The 17,517-nt window shown below is 38.6% G+C and overlaps 1 protein-coding gene across 1 annotated transcript in view; it reads left to right on the top strand.

Moving 5' to 3' along the window:
• Nucleotides 1-17,517, top strand: part of LOC139945599 (5'-3' exoribonuclease 2-like) — an 84,134-nt gene that overhangs the window by 26,135 nt on the left and 40,482 nt on the right. Inside the window, exons 25-30 of the mRNA XM_071943010.1 lie at nt 537-637; nt 1,743-1,831; nt 2,467-2,523; nt 3,539-3,607; nt 4,825-4,971; nt 13,704-13,834. Coding sequence (XP_071799111.1) covers nt 537-637; nt 1,743-1,831; nt 2,467-2,523; nt 3,539-3,607; nt 4,825-4,971; nt 13,704-13,834 — 594 coding nt within the window. The remainder of the gene's footprint in view (nt 1-536; nt 638-1,742; nt 1,832-2,466; nt 2,524-3,538; nt 3,608-4,824; nt 4,972-13,703; nt 13,835-17,517) is intronic.

The following is a 17,517-nucleotide window of genomic DNA, read 5'->3' as shown; positions in this document are numbered from 1 at the left end:
AGTTTGTCACAATTTACAACATTAAATTCAATTAATTCAACATAACTTTAATAGTTACTCAGTCAGGTTTCAGCAACAGACACATGAATGTATATAATATTTCTTGCAGAAAAAGTATTAGAAATACATTTACATATTGCTTCTTTTTTACTCAAAACAATCAGGAATGGGTACTTCTTCTTCACAAAATTAATCTGTTATTTGTTTGACATTTCAAGAGGAGCAATAGACCCTTCCCATGAAATATGTAAATTGCACGTAGCGCGTGCGCACTAACGTTTTGGTTGGCAAAATGAGGGAACATCGCGCTGTTTTGTACACAGCTAATGGGTGCGTGACGCAGACGCGATTGCCCGTCTGCTTAGTGCACAACTCTATGGCGTTTGCCAACCAACAGGGTCTGTACGCATGCGTAAATGTTATTAGCATATTTCATGGGAAGGGTCCATTGAGACACTAAATGTTTGTGTGATGAATGTTTCTATTGTTCCTATTGATCCCAATGTTGCTAATATTCCTGATCTTCCTATTACCAGAGAAGAGGAATAGTCTTGGTCCGGATCGTCTTTACGTCCACAAGAGCAATCCGCTGTTTGCCTTCTTCAAGGAGCTGTATGACACGGATGCATTAGACAAGGTTTGTAAAGTTCAGACTCAAAGGGATGGTGTTGTAAACCACGCCTTAAAGGCAGTGGACACTATTGGTAATTACTCAAAATAATTATTGGCATAGAAACTAACTTGGTAACAAGTAATGGAGAGCTGTTGATAGTATAAAACATTGTGAGAAACGGCTCCCTCTGAAGTAATGTAGTTTTCGAGAAAGAAGTAATTTTCCACGAATTTGATTTGAGGTCTCGAAATCAACCATCTAAACGCACACAACTTTGTGTGACAAGGGGATATTTTTCTTTCATTATTACCTCGCAACTTCGATGACCGATTGAGCTCAAACTTTCACAGGTTTGTTATTTTATGCATATGTTGAGATATGTACACCAACTGTGAAGGCTAGTCTTTGACAATTACCAATAGTGTCCACTGCCTTTAAACTGATGCAATAAAAACTTGGTTGGAAGTACATGTGTACAGCAGCTTTGCAAAGTATAAATCATTTTGAGAAGCATTTCACTTTGAAGTAATGTGGTTATGGAAAAAGCTATCAGTTTTCGTCCCCCCAAACTTGAATTTGAGAGATGTTGCCGTCTGAAAAATTTTCTCAGATTGTATATATTCCAATTACAAATTATTCTTCCTGCGTGGACTAAACAGAATACAGATAAAGTGAAAACCGTTTCAAAAAGCCCTTTACTTAAAGGAACACGTTGCCTTGGATCGGTCGAGTTGGTCTTTGAAAAGCGTTTTGTGACCGTTTGTTATAGAATGCATATGGTTAGAAAGATGATGTAAAAGTAGAATACAATGATCTACACAAATATGCCTCGAAGTTGCGTGGTTTTCTTTTTACCTCGTCCAATAACACGGTCGGCCATTTATGGGGGTCAAAATTTTGACTCCCATAAATGGCCGACGGTGATAGTTCGCGACGTAAAAAGAAAACCGTGCAATTTTGAGTGATAATTGTGTGGATCATTATATTCTACTTTTAAAACATCTCTCTAACCATATACATTTCACAACAAACGGTTTCAAACGCTTTTTATAGACCAACTCGTCCGATCCAAGGCAATGCGTTCCTTTAACTAACATCTAAAACTTGTCTTTGAATTTGTTCTTGATAGGATACAACCAATGTTGATCTTGACTCTACCCTTGACCATGGTGTAAGGGGAAATATTGGCTATGATGAGTACGTCTGTTTCCAGGGAGGGTAAGTAATATTTTGTCCAACTTTTTTGCTTGTTAACTTTTAATCCCTTAAGGGCACTGGACACTATTAGTAGCTACTAAAAATTATTGTTAGCATAAAAAAGCAATGGAGAGCTGTTGATAGTATAAAAGATTGTGAGAAGCAGCTCCCTCTGAAGTAACGTAGTTTTTGAGAAGGAGGTAAATTCTCTCGCAAATAATAAAAGACTTCAGCTGTTCAAAGCCCTTTATTATGCATCTGAAAGCACACAGAGTTGTGCAACAAGGGTGTTAATTATTGTCTTGCAACTTCTATGACCAACTGAGCAAAGATTTTCACAGGTTTGTTATTTTATGCATATTATTATGTTGGGACACACCAAGTGATAATACTGGTCTTTGACAATTACCAAATGCGTCATGTGCCTTTAACCCTGTCGTTACCAGCGGCGACTTTAATCAACCAATCGTTATTGTTGTTCTATTATTCCCTTTTCTAAAGAATCCCATTGCAGGGAACCCCAAAGCTGTGTGAATGCCAACCCAGTATGTCTTTCATTGAAAATTTTAAAACTAAAAAATCTCATTTTTGTCCTAAAATGAGAGTAATAGTCGTTTAGCGTCATGTGTAATTATACTTTTTTTCCCTCCCTGAAGCACAAAGAAATCAAGTGTACCATCACTTCCAGACCTAGAGAAGAACAATGTTTTAAGGTAAGCTTAGGAGGCAGTGTTTCTAAAACATTTCCATGTCCAGGAACGGGAGTAATCTCTTGAAACACTCGGATGTGTAAAACAAGATTAGAAGGCATGACGCAGCCCAAAGGAAAAACCAAAAATGTAAAGATAAAGGACCTCTCTATATCATTCTTGAGATCATGTAAACTTATGTCTGTATTGCAAGTGTGTATTTCCTCTAGAAGACCGGTTTTAATCACGCTGGGGGCACTTTGAGAATTTGATTTTCAGTTCCTATCTGACTGCATGGAGGTTTTCCCGGAAGAATTCTCTGAGATTTTGCTTCCAGATCTAGTGTTTTTCTCCATGGGGTTCTTGGCTAGTATAGTGATTAAGTTTGCTTTTCTGAGACTCCACGGCTTCACAATCAAATAAACTGAAACGTAATTAAAGCCCTGGTAATTTACCCGACCTGAATGGGTAGTTTAACCGAGCCAAAGGTGCCCAGGAAGATTGCGAGCCAGAAAGTCCAATGCGGACGCGACGACTCGGTTAATGTCCCATCCGTCCGTGACCCGAAGAAGCTGACATGTTTTGTCGTGGAAGAATAAGATTTTCGTGATTATCGAATTATTCGATGTTACGCAGAGGGCCAGCTCGGTTAGTTTACCCACAGTCTCGGTTAGTTTAGCCGAGTCAAATAAATCCAAGTGCGGACGGTAGGAAAGTTAACCCGTCGGAATGTTACCCAGCGTCATGGTTAAGTTACCCAAAATATTAATCCAGTGCGAACACGGCTTTAGAGTTGCTCTTCACCTCTGCCTTAATTACATTGAATTGTCAAGTCATTTTTCTATGGTTGCATTATTAGTGTACATGGATTTTTTTTGTAATTGATGGAACAGATTAGTCTCAGAGGGTGGGGTCTTTTGGAATTTCTTTTGGAATCTCCAATTTTGTAATTGTGTACGTGATTTCATCATGTAGGCTGATATGCTAAAGTTTTATAATAATTTTCTTTTGCAATAATTTCCTTCACTTTGTTTTACAGCGTCAGCTATAAGGACCCGCAGTATCCCCCAGGCCATGTGTTTCCCGCTACAAAACTTCCAGGGGCAGAGTAAGTCACTATCACCTTCTTTAGACAGGCGCGCCAGAGTCGCGCCGAACCAAATATATTAGGAGCGACTCTTGGTCAACCCAAATAAATTTTGGTTTCAGACTGGTGAACTTAAAGGCAGTGGACACTATTGGTAATTACTCAAAATAATCATACCATAAAAACTTACTTGTTAATGATCAATGGAGAACTGTTGATAGTATAAAACATTGTGAGAACTAATTTTCCACTAAAATATTTGAATTTGATTTCGAGACATCAGAATTAGATTTTGATGTCTAGAAGCGTCTGAAAGCACACAACTTTATGTGACAAGGTTGTTTTTTCTTCCATTATTATCTTGTAACCTCGACGACCAATTGAGTTAAAATTTGCACAGGTTTGTTATTTTATGCATATGAGAAGACTAGTCTTTGGCAATTACCAATAGTGTCCAGTGTCTGTAATGTTACATTTAAGCAGTCCCTCAAGGAGCTAGACAACCTGACCAATTGACACCAGTTGTATCCTTTAATTGAGTTTAATTATGAGACACTTACATGTATACGATGCCAGTCTGCAGTATGATGTCTTGTGGTGATTACATCTACACAGTGCATAGTCAATTCTCCTACTGTCTAACCATTCAATGTTATCGAATTGTTTCGCATGGGGGATAATTTATGCCACCCTGTGATATGAAACACATAATATGTACAGACTTAGCAATTATATAAAACCTTTGCAGTTGAGTGTTTTAAAATGTTAGTCAGCTCAAAGAGTAGAAGGTAAAGAGACTTGTGCTAAAATAAAGAAGTTTTAAAATTTTAAACATACATATTTTATGAGATATCACCAACATTATAAGGCCTGATGGCCAATTTACGGTGAGGGCTACACTGAACTATTTTGGTCTTTCAACCCAAATAAAATGCCAGAAGGGGCACGTTGCCACCTACATGTAGTTATGTAGCTGAAACAGGGTTATCCCCTTCACAGTCTATAAGGATGTAGGCGTTGGTATCATCCACTAGGAGCCTGGCTGGTAAAGCAGAATGCACTACCTTCTCAACTTTGTACGAAGCAATTATGGTTGAGTGCCTGGCTCAAGGGCTGGAGTGTCATGGCTGGGAGTCAAGCCCACACTCTGCTGCTGACAACATCAAAGCTTTGTTCAGATGAACTAGGAGTTTTTAACCAAACTAAAATGGATTTACTGTGGGTTTCCTCTTGTGTAGACATCCAGCCAAGGTGCTGAAACCAGAAGATTTTAATCAAAACAACCGAGGGCGAGGGCGTGGGTATCGTCCACAGCTTGGCTTCCAGAGAGGTAGCGGATACAGAGGGGGTAACTTCTCCAGCGCTTCAGCTGATCGCACTGTCAGGTAAGAACAATCGCTAACTCATCTGGATCTTAATAATGTACATGTAGTCGGAAAAGCCATCCTACAGGCCGAGTCACACTGCAGCGATAACGAAAACAATAACGATCATGACGCAAAGAGAACCCATTCTACTGGTTGAATTGCTTAGCGCAGAATACGCTCACGCTCATGGCATTATTAACGTGATCGGTATCGTTTCAATTTATCGATGCAGTGTGACTGGCCCTTAATGGGAAACATCAAACATGTACCAACTTTTTTTAGAGGAGACAGTGAAGAAAGTTCTGTTTTTAAAGACATGGGAGGAAAACCCCTATAGGGAAAAACCCATGCAGTCGGGTAGGGAATGAGTATTCCAAACCACATGCAAGGCTCCGGTCCATGCTTGAACCAGAGAGGTGAAAGGCAGGGACAGTAACCACTGACATGACTGAGCCAACCTGACTGTCATGACTGGGATGAATGGGTAGTTTAATAGTGTGTTGACCCCTTGCGTCACGTCACATGCGGCAACCGGCCACGCTCACCATTTTGGTGGTCACTAGGTTTACGTGTAAATGCCACGTCTTGCACGCACACCACACGCGGCGACCGGCCACGCTTACCATTTTGGTGGTAAATAGATTTACGTGTAAATCTCGCGTCGCCTAAAATGTGCACTTCACTGAAGAACCCACTGTGACGTTGACCAACAAAATGGCTCATCCAAGATTATTCTGATGGTGACGTCAGTTGAATTGGGTCAATAAAGCGATCAACTCATTTTCCAGAAGATGATCAGAGCATACTGAATCGAAACGTCGAGTTGAAACCAACGGTTCTTTTCAGAACCACCCCAACTCATTAGAGATAGTCATTACATGGTGTTACCACAAACCTTTCTTTATCATATTTCCACCATGCAAAGTTTCAAATCCTATGTGGGCCTGGTTTGATAGGAGTAGAATTGTGCGTTGGTTGTCTCCTATGCCACAAGGGATACCCTCCAGGCCCTCCGGTTACACTACCTCAAAGACAAATCAAACAATTCCAATCTCACGCTGTGCTCTGTGGTCATATATTAGTCAATGTGGCTGGCTGCTGTAGGCGCCCTTGCATGTCAGCATCTTAAACACGCTGTACCTTCGGCTGCAACTCAGCTTCACTGCTGCGTAAAGATGATGAGGCTCCAAAATTATTATTTTATAAATATAATATAGAATCGATTGAGATATACCAGAATGATTTGCGGTTACTTCTCCCTGATATTGCCCATAATAAAAACCAAATGACGGGTACATTCTGTCTCAGAATTCTAGCACCTTCATGTTAAAATCTGTTCTCTACTCAAATTGCCAAAGATTTTGAACTTACACTAGATATAAATGAAATAAAAGCTAATTTTTTGCCCTCTAAGAAACAAGACATGTATGAAAATATGAGCTTTGTGATTGCATTCTCGAGAATGGTAATCGTAAGCGCAGAATTCGACGGTGAGCAGAGCAATGAAACTGGGCCCAGATCTTGTTTTGGGTTTTCTCATTTGTGCCATTGGGAAAAAACAAGTGTAATGGAAAATATACCCCTTATTTGAAAAACAGAGTTTGTTACATGTGTACATAATGTACATGTACCAAATTGGGTTTTTTAATCAAAATGCATGCATGTTGTGCTTTTTTTTGTTGAATTTGTTTATCAGCTGAACTACTTTCACTATAGCTTTATTTAATTGCACATATTTACTGACAGATTGTTTTTGGTTTTTAGCGCATGCAAACATTGTATGTGCAAGTCACTTTTAAGGTGTTTTTTCAGCTGCATGAACATGTACATGTACTATGAGCATTGAAGGCAGTGTTCACTATTGGTAATTACTCAAAATAGTTATTATTATAAAACCTTAATTTGTAACGAGTAATGGGGAGAGGTTGACAGTATAAAACATTGTGAGAACTAGCTCCCTCTGAAGTGAAGTAGTTTTCGAGAAAGAAGAAATTTTTCACGATTTTGATTTTGAGACCTTGAGGTCTCGAAATCAAGATTCTGAAAGCAATCAACTTTGTGCGACAAGGGTGTCTTTTCTATCATAGTTATCTCGCGACTTCGACGACTAATTGAGCTCAAATTTTCACAGGTTTGTTATTTTATGTATATGTTGAGACACACCAAGTGAGAAGACTTGTCTTTGACAATTACCAGTAGTGTCCAGGGTCTTTAACAATGCAGTCCATCTTTCATTTGCCATTTTTACTTTGAGCTTGGGTTTGCTTGATTGTTTGCATGAGTAGCTTTTAACAAATCATTTTCAGTACCTGTAATTTTTAACTAAAGTAAATAAAGGTTTTTAAAATTTTGTTATGAAACAGTATTATGAAACAGTACAAATATTAACAAAGTATTTGCTACTTTATTATCATAATAATTTCGGTTCTACGTTACTATACTGCTATTTTATGACTAGTAGCACTGTATGGATGCCACTATTATAAAAGCTTCCTACCGCTCTTACTGAATTTGTTTCATGCTATTTTAACTTCATTAATCACATGTAACCAACCATCTTGTAAGCTTTTAAGTTTGCTGAATATTGGTCAAAATTTATTGGTTATAAGCAGATGATCGAGAATGAACATGTATTAAAACTTGTCAATCCTGTTATCATGACATTATGCAAATTTATCTGTCCTAAGTGTACTGTACTGTGAATCACCAATTTTGTAAAGGTTGGTGTGAATATTCTTGCTGAATGTCTGAAGTAAAATATCATCAGATGTTTAGTTGGTTATGCTTTCGTTCTAACATAGGGCACTGTTGACGACAACTGTTGCACTAATAACACTAGCCAAACCAACAGGAAGAATTTTACAGCAGACTTCCATTATATTGGGATTTGTAACATTCCAGTACATCATACATTTCAATTTAAACTACATTTTATTTTCCAGTCATCTTTTATGATGTACATTGATTTTAAGCGCTCTCATATACAGGAAGTTCGGACGAAATATTAATCCATTTCCATTGTTCAATGCCTAACCAGTCGCAGTGCCATTATGCACTCTGGGCCATTTGCACAACATCTTTTTGACAGCACTCCACTGCGTACAACAGTTTGCTGTACTCCGACCTTGTCCAAACTGGTGGCAAGGAATATGGCTACAGCTAGATTGCTGCATCTTCATGCATTGAAGTGCAAGACATCCATAAGCCTTTTTGAGGTATGGCGGACAAGATGGGAGTGTCCTGTCTGGTTTGGGTGTATACACAAAAATTAACTCAAACCTTATATTGTTGTATAACTTGTAGCATTGTGTCCGCCATATCTCAAAAAAGCTTAATAGCAACATTTTTTAGCAACACTAAATAGATGTAGCCATTGCTGCCAATTTGGACATGACTCACTTTGTACATCCGTGGGTGTTCCCACAATGCAGTTGGTGTTCCCACAATGCAGTTGGTGTTTCCACAATGCAGGATGGGGTGCGTTTTCGTGGGCATAACCAAAAACTGTTCGGGTTGAATTGGCCATTGGTTAACATTGGTGTGTACATGTACATCAAAGTTGTTCTGAGTGAGATACATCATTTTGACAAATTCAAGCCTGCACAGAAAAGGTCATACATGATTGTAGCTGCATTGTGGGACACAGCATTTTAATTGAAGATTTCCTTTCAGCATCTACAATGAGGTGGAGATGATGAAATGGCAGATTGGGAGTTGGTTACCCGATCTGGCCCCCCTTGCCAGCCTTCAGCACCCACCCATGATCCACTCCTTACCCCCTTGGTGCAGGTATGAGGTTGGATATCTACCCCCACTCTCACCCCCCTTCAATCACATTGAAGATTATTTGTATCCAATCATCTTTTATTATTGTCATTATGACCATCGTTGTATATCACTGGTGTGAAATCAATAATGCCTAGTGGCTACACTTGGGCACTGTTTAAAATTTATACAAATGTGGAAAGTGAAGAAAGATTCCCTGAATCAATAGCCGAGCAAGTCTTGTGCGTATTTGAACATTATTTGGACCACTTTGGTCCCACAGACATTGCTATAATACATGAAGGTGACAAACTAGTGTACTACATGGGTCTCAATGTTCAAATCAGTGCAAGACTTGCACAGTCTATAGGGGAAAACAACTTGTGCTGACTAATCTGAGTCTGGGAAATTTGCCTTGTATTCAAGTTTGCAGGAAGGGTCAACCAGGGCCCAATTTCATAGAGGTGCTTAAGCAATAAAATTCTGCTTAAGTAAAAACTTCCTTGCTTAGTAAAATCAGATTATCGGCCAAGACCCCACTCAATTGTTATGCTAAGTAAACAACAGCTAAATGCCAGTCTCAAGCAATGTACATGGCATGAAATTTTGGCCAGTAACATGTGTAAAATAAGGCACCTATTTTCGTGCTTAAGCAATTTTTTTGCTTAAGCAGCTCTATGAAATTCGGCCCAGGTTATAGCTCTGAAGCCTGAAGAACTTTAACTGATAAGGGGTTGAACAAAGAAACATTTGCTGGAGTGGGATTTCAAGGAATGACGTCCAGTTTAGCATGCGGACACTCTACCAACTGTGCGATCTAGCCATATGTTGGCGTTCTCCCTATACATGTATGTCAATGTCTGTGGTAGAGGGTGCCAGGGGCTTAGAAACCTCAGGTAACCCGGAGGTCGCCGGTTCACATCCCGCTCCATGCAGTCAATTTGTCTTAGTTCAACCCTTATTCATTTAAAAGTTCACCCAGCCAGTTTCCCGTGTGGTTTAGTATTTGAATTTATTTCTGATAGAGATTGTATTTTTTTTTATGAACCTTGTAAGAGTACTTACTTTTGATGATGTAAATGTACAAGGTATAATATTTCTAGGTTCTTTATTGTGTACTTCCAATCTGAGTGAAGTGAACCCAGACAAAACCTTAGTAACTTATGCAGGAGTAGATGTGACATCTTGATGACATTATCAGGTGTCGAAAACACACTAAACTGTAAAACCTTTGTGAGTAAGAAAGTAGTTTATGATAAAATATTGAAAGTCATAAAAGCTAACGTTTGTACACGTAGAAAGATTGGTCGTAAAATTATGGGAACGAGTAAGTTTCTTTGTTGATTTTTTTAATAGTTTGGGAAAGATCGCCGCTCCATTTGGATTAATAAATCCCTTAATAAAACTGTTTATTGTGTGTCATGGCTGGGCGGTTTACGTATCAATTTTGAGTAATGATGGTTCAGGCATTGGTGTGTCCCTGAGCAAGATGCTTCACTATAATTGGTTCGCTTCACTCGGGTGTATAAATGGGTACCTGCGAGAGTAGAGGTTGATATTGTGTTCAAAATAGCTTTTGGAGCCATGGCAGCCCTAACTGCCTAAGCTGTATACTCTCTATAGAGCTGAGAAAGATTATGTTATTGGCCCAATGACCAGGTTTACTTCCCAAAGCTATGACATATTAACTTTTTTAGATAGGAACTTGAAACAAGGCGTCATTGGATTTTAACAACTAATGGGTCTTAACATTTGAAGGAAGAATTTGTCATCAGTCCAAAGTTTTAAGTACCAACCGCTATAACTGAATATTATTATCAGGGTTGAACCAAAACATCCATGTACAAAAATGTAGCAATCCTTTTTTTCTCAGATAGTTGTCATCAGGGCCCAATTTCATAAAACATGTAAGCAGCAGTTGTGCGCTTACGGAGCATTCCTTAGCAGAATTTCTATTTTATAAACTGTTAACCGTAACAAAGCAAATCCATAGTGAATGTGCATGCTCCCCTAGACATTTTCTGCCAACTTGAGAAATCATGGTGAAATACATTTTTGCTTGCAAACATTTTTCTGCTACAGTAAGCACAAAAATTTGCTTTCCATTAAAGGGTAATGTACTTTTTTTGTAGGACAAAAAACACAATGTCCACAGATTTACATTAAACAATTTGGTAAATGAATTCATCAAAAAATTAATTGGTCCAATTTCCATTCTCTTCAATTGTGCATGGCCACCTACCCTTATAATTGGCCAATTTGTAATTAAAATAACGGCTCATAACCTTCCCTAATGCCACACACACCAATTTTGATGGTGGGCTTACGCACGGTAACTTTCTGATCTTTGTTGCTGGTTGTTTCCTAGAAACCTTCATAATACACAACCTGTTTTAATGAGGTTTTTGTGGTTGTTTTTTAAAGTTTTATTCATTGGATCCAATCGATATTTAATTACATGAATGGGGATTTTGAGTTGCCTGCAAAACTTTCAATTACTAAATATAGGACTTAAAACCATCATGGTCACACTAATTGGTGTTGATAGTTTTAATTTCTTTCTCACAGTCAACCACCTCTCCTCAAGGATGGCAATAAAGAGTTGTTCTAGGATAATTAAAATGTATTTAATTATTACCCTTGTTATGGCCGGAACAGCATCAAAGATACCAGTTAATAACTTTTTCATCTGAAAGATTATTTTTATTGAGCTTTGTACCAGCATCAGGGGTGGATTGCAATAAAACGGTCTTAGTCAGCGGTCTAAGGCCAGTCAGTTATAGCAGGCTATCTGTCTTAGACGGTCATAGCTTAGTCAGTCATAAAGCCTGTTGCAATAAGACGGTCTTAGATAAGTCGGCGAAAAGTAATGCAATACGAACCATCGTCCCATAAGCACTTCTGCAGGCACTGGCGGTATGGCATTGTTCTTATTGCTTTGGTTTGAATCATCGGATATCCAATCTCTGAGTTGTATAATTTTTACTGTTGGGAACATATGACACTTACGATACAAAGTATCATCATCATAATGCCTCTAATGGGTGTAATCTATTTCTAAAACACAATCTCATCGTAGAGCTCTTTGTATCAAATCCTCTACAACTAACAAATGCAGCACCATCTTTAAAAACCAAAACAAAGACCGATTATAGCCAGCTCAGAGCAGGCTTAAGATTTAAGACTGGCTATAATTATAGACCGCGCTATTGCAATCGGTCTATAATTAAAGACTGTCTAAGCGTGTTTCAAGTTAGCCGGCTATAGCGCATAGACCGGCTTAAGACCGCTTGGTGCAATCCGCCCCAGATGTGTAATGTTTTTGTCTGTGAATTTTTTTTTTTTACCCCAAATGGCACGTGACCTACCGGGGTAATTTATTGAAACACCCTGATACATGTAAACTGCTCACACAAAGTTAGGAAACTTTTTTTAATCAAGTATATCTTCATTATTTATTACTCTCTTTGTATAATGTTATAATATATCAATGCAAAGCTACATGTAAAGTGTTCCACTTTAAAATGGTACCACATTTGCAATGGTAACATGTTGCTGAATTTGGCTACATGAATGACAATTGGGCAAAGTCACAGTTCAAATGTGCCAAAATTACCGTTGCGTCTGTGCTAAACAGTCAATAGGTAATGATCAACAGCCAAACCGCTCAAGCTTCGGAACCATGAATGGTTTACGCAAAGATTTGCACCAATGCACACTAGCCCTCATTTGTTGAAAAAAAACTTGTTTTGGGTATTTACTGAATTTCTTGCCTCAATAAAGTGCAATTCAATCAGTAAGTAATCAGTAAGTTGTCTTGCTCGTTTGAACTACAGTGTCAACTTGTTTGTTCACACAGTAACACAGAACTGCTAATTTTGGCAGATTTGATTTGTGACTTTGCCTCATTCTCATTAATGTGGCAAAGTCCGGCAACATGTAGTCATTGCAAAAGTGGTATCATTTTAAAGAGGAACACATCAGCTTTGCATTGATATGTAACATTTTACAAAGAGAGTCCTAAATAATAAAGATCTACTTGATTAAAAAAAGTTTCCTAACTTTTTGTGAGCAGTTTATATTAATGACAAGAACCCATCACCAGTGTAACCACTGCTTTTTGTTATATTGTTCTTCATGTTGGGTAGAAATACAACAGCATAGTTTTTTGCATTCTGCCTGACTTAAAAAAACTCTGTCCTTCTGAAACAGAGTTAAATATATATTGATACCTCACCATGCAATGCCTAACATCCCATATACTTTTTTGTGCTTACTACTTTTTTTGTGCTTAAGCAGCTCTATGAAACTGGGCCCATGGTGATGGTTTAGGGTCGTTCCCAAGTATGTTTGAGTGGCTTTGACACTAGAGTCACTTGGGTCTAATCCAGGTGCATTACAACACTGCCAACAAATTTCCTCAAAGGCTGCCATTTTTAAGTTTTGAGCAAGATACTTCTAGGAAGTTTTAAGAATGTAATAATAATAAACATTTATATAGCGCCAAATCCATTCAAAATGCTCCCAGGCGCTTTACAACAATAAAAAACTTAACAAAAGTTTAACCACAAAAACTAAATAATTAAAAGGTTCACAAATAAGATCCACAAAATATTATCATAAAACAACTAAGATACACACATATTCAACCATAAAACATGTGTTCACTGGCATACACACTGTGGGGACTTTTGCACAGTTTCTGTTGTTGAACTGGGTCCCCATCAAGAAGGGGATTCTAGAACAACAATAGCCAGTCTCCAAAACTCTATGTGTAAAAGTATGTGTTTATTATTGTGGATTACATGTAACTTGAGATTGTAAAATTTAATTGTGTAGTTTTCTTATGAGAATGATAATTTATAATATTGTTGATTGTCTTTGCTCTGCAGGCAATGATGTATTCTCATTGCTTTGTCTTGTCCTCAGATATCAAGTATTCTTACATGTATATCTAATCTTTCTACTGTTTTTCCCTCCAACAGACACAATCTACCGAATCAGTATGCCAACATACCACCACCACAGACAGGATACGGTGGTGGGCGTTACGCAGGTAGACAACAAGGTGGTAGAGGAGGAGGGGGGTATAACCAACAGCAGTACCGACAAGGAGGTAAGCACCTTTCTGTATTCGCTAAGTATTTTCCATCTGGTTTGTCGTAGCTGAGCGGTCTCACCTAAGGGATTCAAACTCTGGTGTTTCTGATCAGGGCCCAGTTTCATGAAGCTGTTAAGCAGGAAATTCTGCTCGCCAAATTTCTTTGCTAGGCAAGAAATGAGTGGGTACCAGCTGCAGCAGTGATAATTGTATGTGTTCTGGGAGGTTATCTATTTTCGCTAAGCAAGATTTGTTTGTGCTAAGCAAGTATTTATGAAATATTGCCCAGCAAAGTGGTGTGGGTTTGAGTTCTGGTCTGGACGCTTGTATCCTTTAGCAAGATATTTAACCATTTGTCCTTCAGATTGGACGTACCTGTATTGTGAACCCAGTGCATGTATCGTTATGAGAAGGGGTTTGCCCAGGGCCCAATTTCATAGCGTTGCTTAGCAGCAGATTTTGTGCTTACTGTGCAATTTCTATTTCATAGCGCTGCTAACCCGTAAGCACACAAAAAGGCATGCTAACCTTCCGGTGCTTACGGCACGAAAATAAATGATGTCACAATGAAATCCACGGTAAACACGCAATACGGCTGCCTAATTTTTCTGCTTACCCGTGAAATACGCTAAGTCTTAAGCAAATTTTTTTGTTACAGTAAGCACGCAAATTTGCTTACTGTTAAGCAGGGCTATGAAATTGGGCCCAGATGATTTATAAGCATGGTGGGCAGCTGAGATTGCTACGCCTCAGTGCCTTGTGGGCTTTTACAAAGGGTTACATGAAATTAGCTTCGTATTCCTACATGTAGCTTTGCCTACCTGTAGTTAAATATCAGCACCATGTGGGTGTTGCCACTGTTCGAGTGTTCATCATTATCGTCATCAGTTTTTTTTTTTTTTTGTGAGGGTACATTTAAAATATCATAAAAAGACATATTGTCAGTCATTCATCTGAACAGGAGCTTTTTACCGTCTTTGGGTTTGTGATGAATTAAGTAAGGAGATACTTTGTCTGATATTATGGTGTTCCATAATTTCATCCTCACAGCAGATTTTCAGAGGAAAAAGATTGCTATTTGCTACTACTTGGTGGCGCTGTGTCATTTGGTTTGATAGGTGTTTTTCTTTTTATCCCATTACTATTCAAGATAAAGTAGCAGGGAGTAAATTTATACTGGTTTTCACTTGGATGATTGTGTCAAACAAATACACTCTGAGTCCAAGCTTGACTCTTGTTCAAATAACTAAGTATCCTGTCACTAAAGTCCTGAGTGGCGTATCCAAACTGGACATTAATGTTGGAAGATATATCTGTGACCCCTTCTCCAGCGGTCAAACTAAAGTTGGGTTGACTGGGCACTGTACTTCTCCCCCAAAACCCCGGACTGAGCGGAAGGTCCTGAAGTCAAGTGTGTGTTTAGGCTGTACTTTTCACCAGTCAGCTAACATACCATCTCAATTTACGGATCCTCTCTGGAATGGAGCATTACTAGTTCCTAATCCTCTTCAGTGTTCTTTCATTCTTTCCCCACTCGGGGGCTAGTGTTTCGTGTCCACCCTCTCTTATTCTGCAGGGGTAGTATTGGCATTTGTTTTAGCATGTCATTGAGAGAGCTCTGTTAAAGAATCTTCCAAATTCTTGACCACCTCTCGCCAAAGCCACTGAGCCACTTGAGCCATTTAGGTTTGTGCTTGTTTAGGTAGTTGATCTGTTATAGAACCAGCGTGCCAGGGCTACTCAGTGGGTTAGGTGGAGAGGGGATTAAAATGCTACTGTGTGATCAGAGGATTGTGTCAACTCCCTCAGACCTACCCATGCGTCGACTTGTGTTTGATTTGTTTCTTTACTTTAAAATGTGACGGCTGTCTGTTTCTCGGGTTGCTTGAACTCTTTGGGGACTTTTGTGGCGGAGACAATGGCTTGGAATTTTTAGTTTTTCGCCCAAACTTCATCTTGTATATATCTTGACTTTGTTGAAAGAAGTTTATATTTCAGCTTCCGGTTTGATACTTTGGTAAAGAGAAAGGAAGTACATTAATTTTGTTTTTTTACCAATACACCGATGTGTGTTAGCATTGTATACTCAGTACTTTCCCGAGTCCTTTGAAAAAATATCACACTCACAGGCATATTTACTCGGGTGGGATTCAAACCCATGACCCTTGCAATTCTAGAAAAGAAGTAGTTGCATCACTTGAGACAAAATGAATATGAATTAGAATCTGTGGTTAACTGTTGGGGGTGGAGGGTGTACTAAGATATATCATGTACATTGTACATGTCTGTAATTTAAAAATTTTAGACTAAGACTCATTTTGACTTCAGATGTTTCTTTATTAAAGAAATCTATTTTTAAAAGTGCATACACAACCATTATTGCACGAACACGACCCTGCCAGTTTTAAATGGCGGTTTAAAGGGTACATGTACTTTTTCCTAACAAAAAACACAATGTCCACAGATTTACATTAAACTTACACAGTTTGAAGATTATGATAGTAGAAAGCTTCCCTTGAAATTTTACTTACTGAGGTGCTGTAGTTTTTGAGAAATGAGTAAAAGTAATAATTTTCATCTCAGTTTTAGCATGTAAAAACGTATTAACCAGTTATGCTATGGTTTTGGTATACTATCATAACTGGTTTTTACATGCTAAAATAATTTTGGTCTCATGAGACCAAAATTATTTTGTGGCTTGTTTTACTCATTTCTCGAAAACTGCACAACCTTAGTTAGTAATAGTTAGTTTGGAGGGAAGCTTTCCACTATCATTATCTTCAAACCCTATAAGTTTAATGTAAATCTGTGGACATTTTGAAAAAGTACCCGAATCCTTTAAGCTCAAGGCCACTCATTTATTCCATTAGACTAACGTATTTCTTTTTTTCTTTTTTTTTGGTATTGTGATCTACATGAAATAGCACTTTAAAAGAACATATTATTCTTATTATAGCCTCTGAACTTTTGGAGGGCACAGCAATTTTCCTCTTGTAAAGGGCTTTTTATGAGGAAATGTAAATTTATATTGTAACTTTGCAAAGGGCACCACAGCAAAAGCATAGAGCACCACGGCAATTACCGTGGGTGCCGTGGGTTGTTTTTAGAGGCCAGTTTTTATTACTATACAGAAAAACCATATCTTGCACTACATGGCAAGTTTGTTACTATCCTTGTTAGCAAAATCTGCAGATTGACACAATAATGTTGTCCTAAAAAATCTGCCTCAAGTTGTCAACGCATTTAGAGTATGTGTATAGCCTAGAGGTGTATATTGTTTACTCTCCGAGCAATTTCTAAACCACATGGAAAACAACAACCAGTGCATAGTTCATCCCTTTCCGCTTACCATATTGCCGCTTTCACTCATAAGCCACTAGAGAAATTCCCATATTGAATAATTTCATTCACAGTGTTAAATAAAAGAAAGATGAAGGGGGGGGGGAGGACTGGAGGACACAATAAAAAGTGTAATTGTTTGAAGAGGAGGGTGATTGTGTGGAGGCAATTGCCGGTGCTATTGTCATGATGCATTCAGCTAGTACTCTGTTTGTCTTGGGTAAGAGCCCTTAAAGGCGTTGCAGGTGTGACTGCCTCATTGTCGCATCCCTAGCCTGAAGGACACTCGGCCCACCTTGAGCATTCTGGAGTGGATTCGCACCCAAACACTGCCCTCGGTGGTCCATTGTGTCCAGCCG

This window comes from Asterias amurensis, chromosome 1, assembly GCF_032118995.1.
Source record: "Asterias amurensis chromosome 1, ASM3211899v1".
NCBI classification, from domain to species: domain Eukaryota; kingdom Metazoa; phylum Echinodermata; class Asteroidea; order Forcipulatida; family Asteriidae; genus Asterias; species Asterias amurensis.
The sequence above is the reverse complement of the archived record's forward strand: the minus strand, read 5'-3'. Positions and strand labels throughout refer to the sequence as shown.